The sequence below is a fragment of the Nesoenas mayeri genome (assembly GCF_963082525.1).
Source record: "Nesoenas mayeri genome assembly, chromosome: 3".
Classification (NCBI taxonomy): Eukaryota; Metazoa; Chordata; class Aves; order Columbiformes; family Columbidae; genus Nesoenas; species Nesoenas mayeri.
Window position 1 is genome coordinate 21,683,557 of NC_137544.1, and position 16,849 is coordinate 21,700,405.

General features: G+C 42.3%; 1 protein-coding gene across 3 annotated transcripts in view; it reads right to left on the reverse strand.

Moving 5' to 3' along the window:
* Positions 1-2,433, reverse strand: part of ERICH1 (glutamate rich 1) — an 88,917-nt gene extending 86,484 nt beyond the window's left edge. For 2 of the 3 annotated variants that reach the window (XR_013922007.1, XM_080342306.1), the window contains exon 1: positions 2,353-2,433. Coding sequence is in view for 2 of the 3 variants with exons in the window: in XM_080342306.1 (XP_080198432.1) it covers positions 2,353-2,374 (22 nt within the window). In the remaining variant the exon portion in view is untranslated. The remainder of the gene's footprint in view (positions 1-2,352) is intronic. The other variant, XM_080342307.1, reaches the window with a different exon arrangement.
* Positions 2,434-16,849: the final 14,416 nt, after the last annotated feature.

Consider the following 16,849-nt stretch of genomic DNA (forward strand, 5'->3'; position numbering starts at 1 on the left):
CCAAACCAACAAACCCCTAAAGCTAAGGAACTGCAATCTCATTTCAAGCCCTATTAAGTATGAGCTTCCTGCTGCAAGCCCAAGTCATCTGACTCATTGCAAAGAGAGCAAAATAACACTGCTCGATTAAATATTCTCACTGTTTAAAACCTTTTGTTAGTGTTGATGACTATCAATTGGCTGCGTTTGATTTTTCAGTTTAATCGCTCAAATATGACGTCCCCTGTAGCACCACTGGATCATTCTTTATATGTCATAGTAACTTCCATATCACTTTTTATCAGCAGTTAAGGTCAATAACTTATACTATAACTACACCAATATCTTAACTCTACCCTTTGGCAGCTGGCATGCCTCTCTATAACCCCTTACAATAGCATTACCTTGGGGCTGCACTAACTTTCAAGAATTACTACTACAGTTTTAAAGACACAATTGATGACTCTTAACAGCTATGAATTATGAATCCAGATGCCCCAGAGAGGATAATCATCCTGGCAGTAATACATATGACAATTGCTTCTACCTTGCTACGAATCATTGGTACATGAGCAACTGAAAACAAAAAGCCCCACAAAACTCAAAATCTTTGTGCTTTCTCAGTTACACCTGCCCAATCCTTTCCTGGCAAAATGAAGTGTGTTTTACTTACCTGCAGTGCTGTCTTACTGTGTTTCGGCTATTTAGATTCTCTTCATTGACAATCAGACCCATAACCTACAAGCTGTTGACCATCCCATTTATTCTGTATTATGGCTCAGTTCAATATAAAATAAAAAGCCTAAGTGTTCACATGTAATGCAGACAAAAGTTAATCTTCAACATCTTCAACCTATTCCCATGTGAAGGAGTAAAATCAACCCTAAAGAGACACATGTAAAAGTTTTTCAGCTCTTGTCTGAGACACCTGTCTTTTAAAAATGTACCCATATATTTTAAAATGTTTAAAAATATTTTTAAATGTCCATGTATTGACTGCAGAGACCAATCAGACAAGGTTATAAACTCTTGCAATTTTGTTATTTCATCTCAGGTGACCACATGGCATCCCATCATTCTTTTATTCCTCACTGTATTTTCATCCCAATCTTAAGTCAGCATTCCTTAGTGTGGCTGAAGACAACTTAAATCATTTATAACTTCACACAGTAAAGACCATCACTCAGCACAATAATTTCAGCTTTCTCTTCCTCCCTATAGAAACAAGTGTTTCTTTATCTGACCTTTGGTTTTAAAAAATTTGAGTGCTCTGAAATTTGTTTCCCCCCTTACAGCTCTACAGTTACATGTTTGTTTATGAGTAGATGAACTCACTCTTCCCAACTCTAACCAACGTGTAATTATCTGCCTTTCCTGAAAGGAAGTCGCACTAGAAGCAAAACCAGTTATTTCATCAGCCTTGTCCATTTCTCATAATGAAGCTGCATCTAAACCACAGAAAATCCTACCTTGTTTTTATACTTCCTTCAAAACTATCACTAGCTGCAGTCAGCCAGCTTATACACTACCCCTTGCTGTTCAGTCTCACTCTCACATTGTTATCCTTCCAGGAAAAATAAAAGTTTCAGCCTGTTAGAACTGCTTGAAAACTGAAGAGCCAGACACAAAGTCACTACAGCAGGCAAGCACTCAGCTCTCTTACAGCTCAGCAACACTCAACCCCCCTTAAGAACAAGATATCATTTCAAGAACATCTGTATTTTTAATATTGCATTCTTCCCGCACAAGGCCATTCTTTACAAAGCATAAAGGCAAACCACACTGAAGTTACGCTTGGACAGGGGAAGGCTTTTTTTTCTTTTTGCTATGCAAGCACAGTACCATGGTTATTTTAGCATTGTGCTAACATGCCTTAAATAAGCCACGCTATGTGGTCACTAACGAGTAAACATGCATATACACACTGAAAAAAAAAAAAAAAAGGCGTTCACCTTAGAATAGTTCACGATTAAGTAATTTTATTTATCGCCCCTCGCAGCCTCCAGGCAGGAACAAGAGCAGGAGCTCTGCCCGGCGTCTCAGCGCCGGAGGGAACCGGCCCGGAGCTGCGAGCTCAGCCCGAGCCCCGCGCCCCCGCCGGGGATGCACCTGGGCACGGGTCGCCCCTCTCTCCGGGCTCCGTTCCTGGCCCGCTCCCGGCGAACCGCCGCCCTTACCCGCGCCGAGGAGCGGGACACGCGGGTCCCGCGGCGCGGCCGTGGGCAGCACGGTGCGCCCGCTGGGAACGCGCCTCAGCTGAGGGCGGCCGCGCCTGGGGCCGCTCACCCCGGCTGCCTCTGTCCCCGGCCCCAAGGAGCAGGCACGGCAGCAGTAACACCGCCGCTCCGAGCCCCTCACCCGGCCCGGCCTTACCTTCCCTCCAGCTCAGGGCCATGGCCCCCGGCGGCGCCCTCCGAGGAGCCCAACCGGCCCCGCGCTCACCCTTCTTCCTGCTCGCCGCCGCGCCTGTCCGTCACAGCAATGGACGCGCACGATTGGTGGAGAGGCTGGCAGGGGCGTGCCCGCGCGGCCCCGCCCCGTCCGCCCGCCGTGTGCGGCGCGGTGCTCGCGGGCGCCGGCAGGGGGCGCGCGGCTGCGCAGAGCCGGCGGGCGCCGCCGCGCGCGCGGGAGCGAAGGCGGGGGTGCGCGCGGGCAGGGGGGGCGGCGCGCGGCGGGCGGCGCGCGGGGAGCGGGCGGCGGCGGCGCCCCGGCGGGGGGAGCGGCGCCGGGGGGATGCTGGGCGCTCGCCGCGCCTCCCGCTCCCGGCCGCGCGTCTCCTCCGCCTGACCCGGCAGCCCCGCGCGCAGCCCGCGCCCGCCGCGTTAATAATGCACTAGAATGTCAGCGCTGAAAAAGGTAGGGAGGCAGGGAGGGGGCCGCCGTCGGGGCGGGATGCCCCCGCTCAGGCAGCGGAGGGAATGGGGGTGCCGGTGCCGCTGCGTGCGGGGACCGGCGCCGTCGGGGACGCGTCCCCGGGCAGCGGGGCGAGGGCGCGCCAGCCGCGCCGTCGGTTGTGGCGTCCTACCCCATCATCGGCGCGTCCCGGCGCCGCGCTGGCCGTGGCGTGGGTCTCGCCGTGGCGTGGGTCTCGCTCCGGCACAGCCCGGGCAGGACGGTTGCGTGGCAGCGTGCCCTGTACCGGCGCGGGGCGGCTGCGGGCTGGCACCGGCCGCGGAGAGCGGGAGAGGAGGCGGGGAGGAGGGGGACGGCGGACGGACCCTCTGCGGCCGGTTTGGCCGGAGAAAGCGGCGGGGCGGGCGATGCTGCTCGCGGAGCCGCAGTACCGGCGGCGATTTAAATTTTGGGAGCGCGTGATTCTCGGGGCTGCCCCGCGAGGACGGGTCGGGGGAGCCGGGGCCGGAGCCGCGCTGCCATCTACACCGCTTTCCCCTTCTCCTTCCCGGTCGCCGTGCCGCGGCGGTTGCGGGTACGTCGGAAGGGCCGCGGTGCTCCCCCGGCCTCTCACAGCCCGCGGAGGGGCGGCCCGGCCCCGAGCGGCGGCGTAACCTCAGCCCGGCACCCGAGGACGGGCGGGCGGCGGGTGCGTCCCGCGCGTTACCCGCGCCGGCTCCGCGCATTTGCTCCGCCGCGGGCGCGCAGGGCTCGGCGCGGTTGGAAAAGTCCGCGGGCGCGCATCCGAAGCGCGGAGGCGGGCGCCGGGGGCTGGACGCATCTGCCGCGCTGCCCCCGGTCGCCGGGGCGATCAGGGACAGCTTTCCCCGCTGGGAGGGCGGTGTTTGCGGCCGGCTTGGTCGAGTGCCTCCGCGGTCCTTTGAAACACCGTCGGCTAGAGAAATCAAATAATTAAGCAACATCATATTAAAAACGCAGGGCGCTCCGGCTCGTCTCGCCCCCCGGAGCGGACCCTCCAGACCGCTCGGCGGCCGCCACCTCGGGGCGGGTGGGAGGCGGGCAGCCCCTCCCAGCCCGGCGCGGGGCGATGCGGTGGGGCCGGTGCGGATGGGTCCGAGGGAGGGGAGCGAGGGGAGCCTTCCAGCCGGCGGAAAATGCCGAAGGGGCTTTCACCTACGGCTTCGTTTTCTGTCGCCTTCGTAACCTAATTCTTAGACTGCCCGTGCCCCAGTTTTAACAGCGATGCCGGTGACGTGCGGCGTTTAGCGATAAATGCACATCCAAGTCCTTCGACCTCAACTTCTCTGAAACTTCCAAGGGTTTCTAATCTTCGGCGACAAACCTTTTGTTTGTTTCCGATTGTGTTTCGTTACGGCACAGGCTTACACCGGCTTAATGTGTCTTGGGAGCGAGTGATATTTGAATCTCTTCCAAATTAAAGCACTTAGAACGACATCAAGTGCTCCAATCACTTTAGGTGGTGTGAGCCCGAGAACAAGGCTGCGAAACTCAAGTGCCCTCCTTAGTGTTGGAGTGTTTTGTATAGATCTGTGTGTGCTTCAGAGTAGCATTGCGAACGGAGCACTGGCAAATTTTGAAATACTTAATATCTCTAGTCATTGAGGTAGTAGATTGGCTGCAAGGGGGTATCCTGCTAGGAGGAAGGGTCACCTGAATATGGCCGAGTCCAAGTCCAAGGACAGAGGACTGAGAAACCTGGTGTTGCGTCTTAGTAGCTGAATCTGTTGTACTGCAGCTTGGGGTGTGTCATGGGAGCCTATTAGTTGTACTGGACTTGTTTTAAACAGCAGCTCTGGTCTAGGGCAGGGGATAATACTATTTTATAATGCAGATGTAATTGAGGTACCAGGCTTTCACATCTGTGATTGGTTTCATTTCTTTGTGTTTTATCTGGAAAACAGGTAAAATAAGAACAGTAGAAGTTTTATATTTCTGTACTTTCAGCAATATAGCAATTATGCTTTCAAGTAATTTCCAAATGGTTTGCACAAAGCACTTTCTTTCAAAATAGCAAGTTTTAATTTTACTGCATGTAGCTATTTTTACAGTGTTAACCAGATTTTATCATTTATATTTGAAAGATTGTTCCCCCCATGATTTTTTCATGCTTTTCAAGATGTCTAGTATGTGGTTAAAATGGACTCAGATGATGTTTAATAATTTTATGAATTACAATGTTATGAATTGGAGATTTAATTCTGAGTGCTGTAGTGAGACCCTGTGTGATGTGACATAATATTCCTAAGATAAAGCATGCATTTATTATGCCGTTGTTCTGTTACACGTGAAGTAAAAGCTAGGACTGTCAAATGAATTTGTTGATTCTATTTTAATTATTTTTAGCTTTTCATTTTAGTACTATAAGGTGCTATTTGCATTTATTTGCACATGTATCTCGTTTGCAGTAGAACTGTATAGGGCATACCTCTTTGTTAACTTTTTAGAATCTCTAGTCCCTCTGAAATGACTTCAAATTTCTGCTACAAGTTGAAGTTACATTTAGAGTGAAGTCATAAATGCTTTAAGCAAGCATTTAACAACCAGCAAACACTGACTACTTTTGACAAAGGTGTTGGGGAGAATGTGTTTATGTGTTTTGTCTATATAATGTGTAAAACTGCACAGTCAAATCCAGTATTCACTGATTTGGTGTTAGTATCTCTAATGACTTAGTGGGATCAGGATTTCACATTTGTGCAGGGCAAAGTCCCACCAGTATTAATGGTGATATTGTTGGCTGTGCCAATCTGTTAAAAGTTACCAAATCAAGACAAAATGTCAAGGTTCATTATGGCTGGCTAAAAATTATGTTCTAATAAATTCAAATATATGAAGCAAGTTACTTTAATATTAATAGGTAGAGGTGATAGGAGAAATGTGTCCCTGAATAGGGCATTCATACCTAAGCCTGAGGAAACCTTGAATATTCGGTTTCCACTGTGTCTGGACACCAAGTACAAGAGCGTACCTTCGGCAGGCTTCCCTGGACATCTCCCGTCCTGGTCAAGTTACCACTTCAAAATTACAACATTTTTTTCTGACAGTGAATGTTCTAATAGGAAATACTCATAGACATAGACTGGATGACTAAATTTCATCTTGATTGAGAGCTTTTTTTGGCTAAATTATGGACATTGGAGTAATTACTGGGATAGTTTTTGTGTGCCTTAATAAAGGTGGTTAAATATCTGCTTGTCTGGAGATATTCAAAACCCTCCTGGATGCATTCCTGTGCAACCTGCTGTAGGTGAACCTGCTTTAGTATGGGGGGTGGACTAGATGATCTCCAGAGGTCCCTTTCAACGCCAACCATTCTGTGATTCTGTGAAATGTTATTTTACACATGGCTCTGGCAGGAACTTTTTTTCCTATTTGCAATTACACCTAGCCAAAGCAATTTCTTTGTATAGCTATGATAATCCTATGAGTAGTTTTGGTAATAAAAAGAGCATTGAAATAAACCCTTGTTTTTTCTAAGGTATACCATCAGGGCGCCCTTTCAAACTGCATCAGTCAAACAAAAAACAGCTGCTTCAGTTCTACTCCATGAACAAGACAAGTCTTATTTGCTGCTTCAGTTCATTACTACAGTGACTTTATCTAACCATGCATGGTGAACAAGAGGACCACTAATGCAGCTAGTTAGTATTAGCTTAACAGTTATGCCTGTATTTAAGAGAGACTTTCAGTTCTCTAGAAATGTATTATATGGGCCAAAATATCCCACCTGAATCGAAAATATTCTGTTTGCTAAATGGGTAGTTTTGTTTGAATAACTACAGAAAAAAATATATGTGGTTCAGTTTGCCTTGCGAAAATTCATAGTCATCCACAAACCATATGGCTCTCTTACCTCTAGTAGAGAAATATCTCCGCATGGCACATACGGTATGTCAACAGCTATGATCAAATATAAGTAGAAGTGGGCATGGATGAATCAGAATCTCTTTCAAAGCAGACCTGTAGGAGACCACAACTTCTCATATTTCAGTCTGGATATATCTCCATTATAGAATTATATTTCCCAAAACAGTTTATAGTTCATCACAGCTACTTTCTCTTGTAGGGGGCAAAATGATTCATTAAAGTTAAAAAAGTACTCTTCTCATGATGTTTATTTAGGAAATGTCAAGTAGCAGTTTATTCATTTAGTACATGCTCAGTTGTGATAAGAGGATGGAAATCACTGCAGTTACATTTCTCAATCACTGTTTCTACGCATGCATATATATTTGATCTCACTTTGCTTTTATCTCTTTCTCACTGTGCTTTCTTAAATACTACTTTTGTGCATAAAATTTATTTTTCTTCCATGCATTTTCATTCCACATTTTTCTCATTTCTCCATCCTTGCCAGTTTTGAAAATGAACAACAAATAGCTTCCAGTATGGCATTAGTTGTTTTTGCTGTTGTTGTTGTTCTTTTTGTTGTTGTTTGTTTGTTTATTTGTTTGTTTTACTTGTATAACCATATATTCTTATGATCTAAAAAGGCTTTCCACTTTTGGTAATAAATGTAGTATACACCTGTAGTTAGCAGAGATGCGTGAGGAGTAGCATAAGTGAAGGCTTTTATCTCACAAGGGGAGTCAGTGTCTGTTGTCTTCAGTAGATGCTGCCAACGCCGTGTGTAGGTAAAGCAGATAAATTTACTGTAATGAAACAAGTCAAAAACATGGCCAAATATATACATCAATCCAACAAGGCAAAAATTTAGAGATTCAGACTATGCATATGCACAAATAACAAAAAGTGAAGTATATACCAGAGCTTTCTGTCTACCCCATCCTGGGTCCTTCATAGCTACTCCTTCTTCACCCAAAATCCTTCTACCACTCTCAATTTTGTATCTTTCATCTTAAACACTCTATTTGAAAGGTAAACTTGTTGTGCCAAAGGAAAAAAAGAGCATCTTAGGGTTGTCAGATTGATCTGAGCCCAGTTTGAAAACAAAAAGTTGTTGCGAGCCAAAGTTTATTCTAGCAAATGTGAAGGTTAAGTCTTGAAGTTGAAAAGTTAGGAAAGTGTCAAGCTAAGAAACACAAATTTAGGGAGAAATTGGAACCAGTCTCTTGTGTAGGGGTCATTTAAAGTGTCTCTGTTACCTATTTCATCTTGGAAGCTGAGAGGCTGCTCAAGCAGTGTTCAGCCTCTGGACTGTTGCCACTCAGCGGGATCAACTCTCCAGCATTGCCCTGGAAAGGCAGCAGGTCAGTACTGAGAGTAACAATTTGGGATATTTTTATTTTGTATCACATCCTTATTGCCTTTCTTCTTTAATCTAGGTGATACTGTATTTCAATGATCCCTAAGATTATTGAGAGAGAATGCAAATTAACTTTTTAAGCTTGTCTGGAATCTAATTGCCCTTAGCATGCCATGGGTTTTTAATATGTTGGTTTCCTACTTGACATTGATTTTTGTGCATTGGAGGTCAACTGAATTAGTTTCCTGTGATTCTTTACTTCTTGACAGTACGACTTGCATTGTAAAACTTTTTAATGCCTTAATAATGTTACACAAATTACATATCATAAAATGTCAAAGTCTCCAGCAATTCTAGTTTCGCAACTGGATAGGCTGTTGACTTTTCCTAGAAATGATATACGGTATTATTAATGATGCAGGTAATCAACTTAGCCTTCAAGGAAACTTTGTCCAAACCATTTCACTCTTACATTGGCAGTTTTAGAGCTGGTGCAGCTGCAGGGGTACAAAAGTATGTGATTACATTCTTGTGTGTTTCACTGGCAGTGAGGAGTAGAAAGATCTTCCCAGCTTTCACTCCTGCCTTCTAGTTTCACAAGTAGCCCATAAAAATATCACAGAACAAATCACTTCAGTTGCCACAAGTGGGAGGTTATTTTTGCCCCTCTTTTTTTTTTCCCCTGAATGGCACACAGTAAAGAGAGAATCTTAAGTAGTTACTGCTCCTTTTATTTCTTATAATATAAAAATAGGAGGGGAAGGAAAAAAACTCAAAGGATCTTCCACTTTCACATTCTTATTGATTTATGACTTAATAAGTCATTGAGTTATAAAGCTACAGAGCATAAACACACTTACTCTGTCAAATTTGTCTAAACAGAGTCCAAGTAAGATAAAAGACGACACTTTTGCTTCATTCATGCAGAGTGAAATTCTTTCCAAAGAGCATCAGTACAAGGCCACCTTTATCCTCTGCGCAACAGCAGATTTCACTTAAATGAACAAATACATTTTTTAGTTTTAGAGACTGATAACAATTATCTTCCCTGATGAGCAGAAAGGAGGACAAACCTTGTTTTTCTTCCTTTGATTTACTTCCCTTGATCTTGCAGCCTTTTAAATTCTGTGTAGTTGAAGCTACAGGAAGAATCTGGGCTTTTTTGGCTTTTTTTATGCTAGGGAAGAAAATGAAAAAGCACAGTCAAGTTTCTTGAAAAGACGATGTATCTGCCCGAATTCTCTATCATACCCTTAAGCAGGCTTCCTTGTGATAACACTATGTAGAAGAAATAGTATGTAGACTTAATGCTTTTTTTTTTTTTAATTGGGGCATGAAGACATCACATAGCAAGAAGATGTTCCATATGAGTAAGAAGTATTAATATCCTCTAGCTGGGAAGACTTTGGGCTCCCGTTGGAAAGAGTGACACAAGCTTCACCTTCCCTCTGAAGGAGAACTCAAGCCCCTCTGATGTTTCCAGCCCTTTCTGGCCTCAGGTCTTGAAACTGATCTTTTCTTTGATGGCGACTTGTGGCTTTGTTATCCAGCATCTGGCCTGTTTTTTGGCTATTTTGGGGTTATCTTTGCCATAATGTTTTACTTAAAGGTAAGACATTTAAAAAATGTGCTTGTTAAGCTTTCCTGTTAAAGGTTGTATATACTGTAATTTGATTTTTATTTCAGTCTGAGATTTTGATCTCACTCATTTAAAGATCTGTTTAAAAATAGCGTCATTTAGGAATAGCTACTATAGTTCGTATTCTTACTGCAAACGTCCAGAATTAGTTTTCAGAGCTAGATAAATTATTTGATTTAAGAGAATAATTCTGATATTTAAGAGATTCATTTTAAAGTAACTAATGTAAGTGGTGTTTTTTTAGTAGCTTAACAGAAATTTAAATTTACTGTTTTCCATTCTGGAATTCAAATGGATAAACAGGACTGCTGCTTTTTTCCCCTTAAGTTTTAGTAGGCTGAGAAATCAAAATGTTACACATAGACTAGGCATGGCTCCTTCACAGCACACAGTTTATTTAAATTGCAATATGCTATGATTTGTAGATCAGAGTGGTTCTGTTCCAGGTATCTCCAGTTTATAGCATTATATGCATAAAAGGCAGCGGTACATCTGAAAATGGATTATTACTTCTGCTGCCATTCCTGAAATGCATTGCATTCTGTAGCATCTCCCATCGCCATGCATGTCAGCTTTTATTCATTATGGAAGAGGTGAGTATAAGTAAGGTGTTTCAAAAGAAATTATTTTGATGAAGTTGAAGAGGGGTGCAATTAGTTGTGATATCCTGTAATTTTATGACAATATGTATGAATGGTAAGTAATTTGATAACAGTTTTCTTAAATGGTAATTTAGAATTTACTACTCCAAAATCTTAGCATATATGACACTTCAAAAAAGAAAGCTTGTCTCGACATTATTTTTCTGCCTCATTCCTCCTTTTGCAAAGTGATACATTCTTATTTCGCACTGACCTTTCTCAGGAAAACTTGAACTTTCTACACTTCAAGATTTCAGCTGCAATTAGATTTAGAAAGTTATACATTAATTTATGAATTCAAGGGCACATGCAGTGCACTTTGAAAATAATGAAATAGATGACCAAAGCATTATAATAGATCTAAATAGTTAAATTCAATAGTTGGAAGGTCTGAAATATTTCTTTTCAAATTAAGAAGTGATACATTGATTTTGGATGCGTCCCAAAGTTCTGATCTTTTTCCTCCCTAAAAATGTTTCTCTGCAGCTAAAATAAAGTGTTAAAGGTTACATATATGAGTGGAAATATTCTTGCATCCACCAATAAAAGATCTTCTACACTAATGTCTGTTCATTCGTGAGGTCATTTAAAGTGCAGTTAGTTCTTTTATATTGTTTGTTTTTGAGTTTTCTTTTTGACGTCTATTTCATTCTTCTTAATTAATGTATTTTAAAATCATATTTTCATTTCACAGTGCTTTTGGAGATTGTACATTCCCTACTAGATGTCTAATCTGATACATTAGTATTGTTACCGTGTACTGTGCTTATTAGAGCAGGGTGGGAAGTTACTCTCGAACACTCCTTGTTGTGGATAAATTACAAAACACACTTTCTTTGCTAATCAGTGTCAGGTCTTTGATCAGTTCCTCATGATTTTCTGTTTCTTTTTACTTTCCAAAATTGTCATCAATTGCTGTCCTAAAAATGGTGCAGAAAGAGCAAAACACAAAGCTGAGAACTTCAGTGTATGCCAGGCTGGTGCTGCTTTGATCAGTAAAATGGAAAAGTTTCCCCTATATACCTGTATAACATTCAGATTGCAATCTCTTTCTGAAGCTTTCCTGGTGTTTGCTTGTAGGTAGCCTTCCATTAAGTAACATGCCCAAGTAATGTAATGCATTTTATTTTTCTATTGATTCTTTTTTTGAAAGATAACAAGTGCCTTTTCTAAACTTCCTTTAATAGAATATTTTCTATGTATTTATTCATTTCTTTAAATTACACTCCATTATTTAAAAAAAAAAAATGTGCTGTGTTTCCTGATTGGACAGAATTTCATGTAAAATATTCTGACAAATGTCCATCTACTGTGCAGCATGTCCATGGACAGTGAAACTTAACCAAATAATGTGATGCTTGAAACCAGGAGGATGTGTGAAGCGTTACGTTCTGATTGATTACAGTGCTGAAATGAAAGACAACATTTTGCATCACTGCTTGAAAGATCAGTTCTGGAAGCACAGCTTGTCGTGTTAACATTTGTGTTTCCCTGCACTTAACACTGCAATGTGTCAGCCGAAGGGTGAGCAGACGCAAGAGCAAGCCCAGGTTAACATTGGAAAAAAGGAACATATTATGGAGGGGTTTAGGGAGGCATCATGATACTACTTGGCACCAGAAGAGAAGGAGACAAATGATCAAGTATATAAATGAAAGTGTCTGGATATAACAGGGAAGAGATCCTGATAGGGCAGTACAGGGGATGACTATTTTGGTTGGTTTGTTCTAGTTGCATCTAAGGGCCAGCAACAAGCTGCAATAACATCTGTTTTCTGAGATGCCGTACATGTTCCACAAACTGCATCATGAAAAATCGACAAACTTGAGTATTTTCATGTGTACAAGGTACTGACTACAGAAACAGTCATCAGCATCTTATAATGCATCTTGATATGTAAAATTGTATTGATGAGGCTCAGCTGATGTGAGGTATCTGCCAGGCTGCATTTGTAGTGTTCTTCGCTTGGAAACCAGATTACCCAGAAAATAGGGTAACTTGTCAAAAAAAAAAACCAAAACCAAAAACCAAAACCACAAACAAAAAAAACCCCACATGCACAAAAAAAACCCCTAAAAATCCCACAAACCAAACAGGATGTCATTTACTGTGAGAAAATATTATATGACTCTTAATTTCAGTTGCACAATTCCACATAATGATGAATAAAATTTCACTTTTTCAGCATCTTTTATGAGGCTGTTCCAAGCTACCCTGAAAAAATATCTTACCCTTTATTATCATGATTTGCAGTGTAAGCTGCACTCCTCTTGACCAATGGAACAAATTTTTCCTGTGTTTCTGATTTTGGAGCACAAGGAACAAAGTATTCTTGGCAACCAGGCTGTTCCCGTGTGAATTCTCTTCTGAAAGACATCAGTGTGATCATTAGTCTTCTATTTTTTTCAGAGTGAAACATAAAAATGTCTTCTCCAGTCTTGTCCTCCCTTCGTAAATATGTCCAGCTCTTGCAATCACTACCACTGGTGAAATCTCATCTGAAAGATTTGCAAGAACTGCCAAAATAAACAGCAGTGTACGTGCATGCAAGATGTCCTGGTTATGAAAAAATGATGGATACACTGACATATTGCTCAGTAAAAACTTGTTGATGCGTTCACGTTATAACCGTATCTAGGAAAATTTACTTTACCATCCAGTACTATTGCTATAGCTTCTAACACTGTGTGGGTTGATCTAGAGATGTTTGTGGTATTCTTAATTGATTGATTTTTCATGTTTTAACATCAATCGGTGCCAACCTATATACAGTAAACCTATTAGAAAAATCGACTGTATAAATAAGAAAAAAATTGTGATTTTTCCCAAGCATTTATATCCCTTCCACAATGGAGAGTGGTGAAAGAGTTAAGATTGCAGACCTAACAGTAATTTTTCAACAACTTTAGTAGCTTTAGATTTCACAGAAATTTTAAGAATAATTTAAATATTCCCACAGGAAAAAAAAAGATATAAAAGCAGTGACTAAAGTATAATAAAATAAATCAAAATAAAACAGAAAGTTAGAAGATAATATAGAATTAACAATACCAAGCAATAGTAAATTAGTATTAATGTAGTAATTATAAAGATGAAACCAGTAATAATTTCACTTTTTTCCATATGGAGGCAGTTAATTTTTCCTAAATATATGTGGAACTCATGAACTGAAAGAGTAAAACAGAATAGAACTGATTCCTGCAAAAACTGAAATATGAGATAATATAATTTTTGTGGCTATGTATAGATTTCTTCCTCGCCCATGACTTAAAATTTTTATTCAGAAATCACCAAAAAGGATTGCCTGGAATGTTTCTTGTTGTCACCAGGAAACAACATCTTTCTGAATTTCCTTGGTATAATAGTAGCATTTTTGTCATTTTTTTTCCCACAGCGGAGCACCTGGAAACTTCAGCTGGTGCTGAAGTGATATATTTGTGAATTCACTTAAAAATACCCTCCAGGTGTGTTTGTGCCTGAAACTAGGCCTTCACTTAGTTTCTTGATGCAATGAAAGGGACTGACTGAAATCTCTTTTTCCATTTGTGGTTTGGGCCCTGTGACAATTGCCCACCGGCAGCCTGTTCGCTTTACCTCTGCTTGATTTTGTGTTGTTTGAGTGAGTCAGGGAGTGAAGGAGAAAGCAGCATCCTCAGTTTGACAAGAAGAGACTGATAACACTGGCTTGCACTTGAGGTGCCTCAACATCTCCAAGATGCCCATGCAGACCTGGCTGATACAACAAAGACTGGCTGGAGTCCAGGTCAGGGGCACCCAGAAGCCCCCAGGGAGCTCCAGCTGCCCACAATGGCCTTCTCCTGCTACTGCTGAAGAGCTCAGGGCCACGTTAGGGACTCTAGGTAGTCACCTGGAGTAGTGTGCCCTTTGGCCATTGCTCCAGAAGGGTCCCATGTAACCCATGTGCCATACGTACCGACTTGATATATATCTGCTGACTTCAAGTATCTTGAGGTTTCCCAAATAACATCAGGCACTCATTTGCAAGCACCCAAATCCTGCCCTAAGTGTGTATTTCCATCACACCGAGAGGAGCTGTTTAACAGGCTCTACCTAACTGTAAGCATTGACTTTCACGGAAACAACTTCACAGTGAAAACAAATATAGAACAAACGGATCCTAGAGATTTAAATGCATTCCATTTGTTATTTGATATAATAAATGAGCACACATAAAAGTGCTCTCCAGTTATGCTTGGAGAACATTGTGCTGCCTGTGTGCAAATTTGAGCTGTCAGTTGCCCAGACTTCATCTTATTTGTATTTAGTTTTCACAATTTAACCTACTTTCTGGTGCAATCCAGCCATCTCAAATATTTGAAATGTTCAAATTCAGCTGTTTGAGTTATAGGTGAACAAGGAAGGTTTTGCCACTGAACTCAGACCTAGTTTTTTAGGTGCTGGCTGGCAAAGGCGTCCTTGAGCACACACCTCGCCATGAGCAAGGCTTTTGGTTTTAGCATCGTATTTGGGCTGTATCACACTTCTGTTCTTTTCATTGGAGCCTTACCCAGGAGTAATTTGAATATATTAACTCTTTGAGCAGAATGTGCTTAAAAAAAATGATCACCTAATTTGGACAGAGCAAGTATGGGTGTTTTCAAGTCATGAAGATCATGAAGAGCTAAGACTGCCTACAAGAGAAGCTGTATTTTTGGCTCTACTATGTCATACATCATCAAATAATCTGTGTTCTTCTTTTTCTTGTAATGGAAAACTGGGAAACAGCATTTTCTTTTCTTTTTTTTTTTTTTTTCTTGCTCTTGGCTACAAAAGTAGCCAAATACCCCAAAACACTGTACTGGGGTATCAGTTTGCTGGTGCCTGAAGAGAGAGCATCACCAAGTTGTTCTCCCCAAACTTTGCAGTCCCCTTTGTTTCATAGCCTGCCCTTCCCTTGATGACCACTGAAGGTACGCCAGGTGCCCAAGACCAAGACTTCATCACAGGGGTACCACAACAGCCCTTGTTCTGCCTCTGCACTGTTGATGAATATACCACCTTTGGGGCTTGTGGCTGACACAAAACTATCTGCAAGTGGGAGAGTCCATTTTTCTGTGGTGTCACTGAGTTGTGCATCTCTCTGAACATGCTGCAATCTGCCCCAGTCACCATCATGATGAGAATTATTGGAGCATTTGGGGCCATTCCTCTGCTGGCATCAGAGAGCCTGAGAGTGGCACCTGAAGTTCTCTGTCTTCTCCATCCAAGACAATGTCTTCGGGTCATACTAACTCCAAGTAGCAGATTGCATTTTGCTACCAGACCACAAATATACACCCTAAAACTTGCCCCACCGCATGGACACTGACCTCTCTTCAGGTAGCAGTGCTTGGGAAGACTGTGGTGGGCACTTCACTCTGGTGAGCTCCAGTAAGGACCAAAAACAGGGACAAATTTAGTGTTTATCCTGAATAGGGCTGTGTGTGCTTTTCCACCATTTTTAGAAATTTCCTTTGAAAGAGCTGACAACGTGTGATCTATTTTAAATACTGCTTCAGAAGATGAAATTATTTTTGGTGTAAATGAAATCAATAGGCAGTATTAAATATAAGATAAGGTTTAAGTGAGAATAAAAAAATCCAGTGACCCTCAATATTTATTGTATGTGTCAGGACTGGTATGACAACCTTTATTAGCTACTTAATATGACCTTTCTGTAAAGCAGACAGCTTACTAAAACCAATGAAACTTCATTCTGACGTCCTTCAAAGGTATCTCCTCCTTTATTCTAGGCTTCCCTTTCTACTCTGGGGTCCCTGTTCCTCAAAGTCTTTTTCTCCCTGATTTCCTCAAGTGTGCCACGAAATCTTTTCAAGCCTGGTGTGTGTGTAGCCCACCATGAAGTCGGGAGCTGGTAAAACCTGGATTTGTGCCTCTCTCACCTGCGGTATTATAATACGAACTGTTCCATACTGGTACTGCACAGCTGAGCTCCGCGGGTGCTGGGGTGTGTGAAGTGATTCTCCTGCCTCACCTGACAGAGATCACCTTTCCTCTGCCCTTGCTCTCAAAGGTCTCAGAGCGGACTGGATTTTCCCAACAGAGAGGCATTTTTAGGTTCTTTGTAAAAAGTAACGCAGCTATCCCTTGCTAGATTTTTTTACCCTAATACTCTCTCTTTGCTATCTCCTTGCCTTGCCATTATAAGTCTGATGACATTGGTTCTTTCATTTACCGTTCTGAATGTTTTCTGAAATAAATAAGAATGCTGCTTACATCTGTGAATAATACTGGTCCCATATGTATGGTACTAGGAATTGTTGCCTAGCAAATTCTGTGAATCTTGATGAAATATGTTAGTTCTTTTTCGTAACTTACATCTGTTATTTCTCACAGTATTTGATGTATTTTACATGCTTTTATGATCCTGATTTTAAAGAAAACTGATGAAGTGGACTCGTGGACCCACTTCTTTCTTTAGGACTTTTGTCGCTGGACATGAGATTCCTCGGATTAAATGTGTGTGTTGTATTAACAGTTGCCTCCATC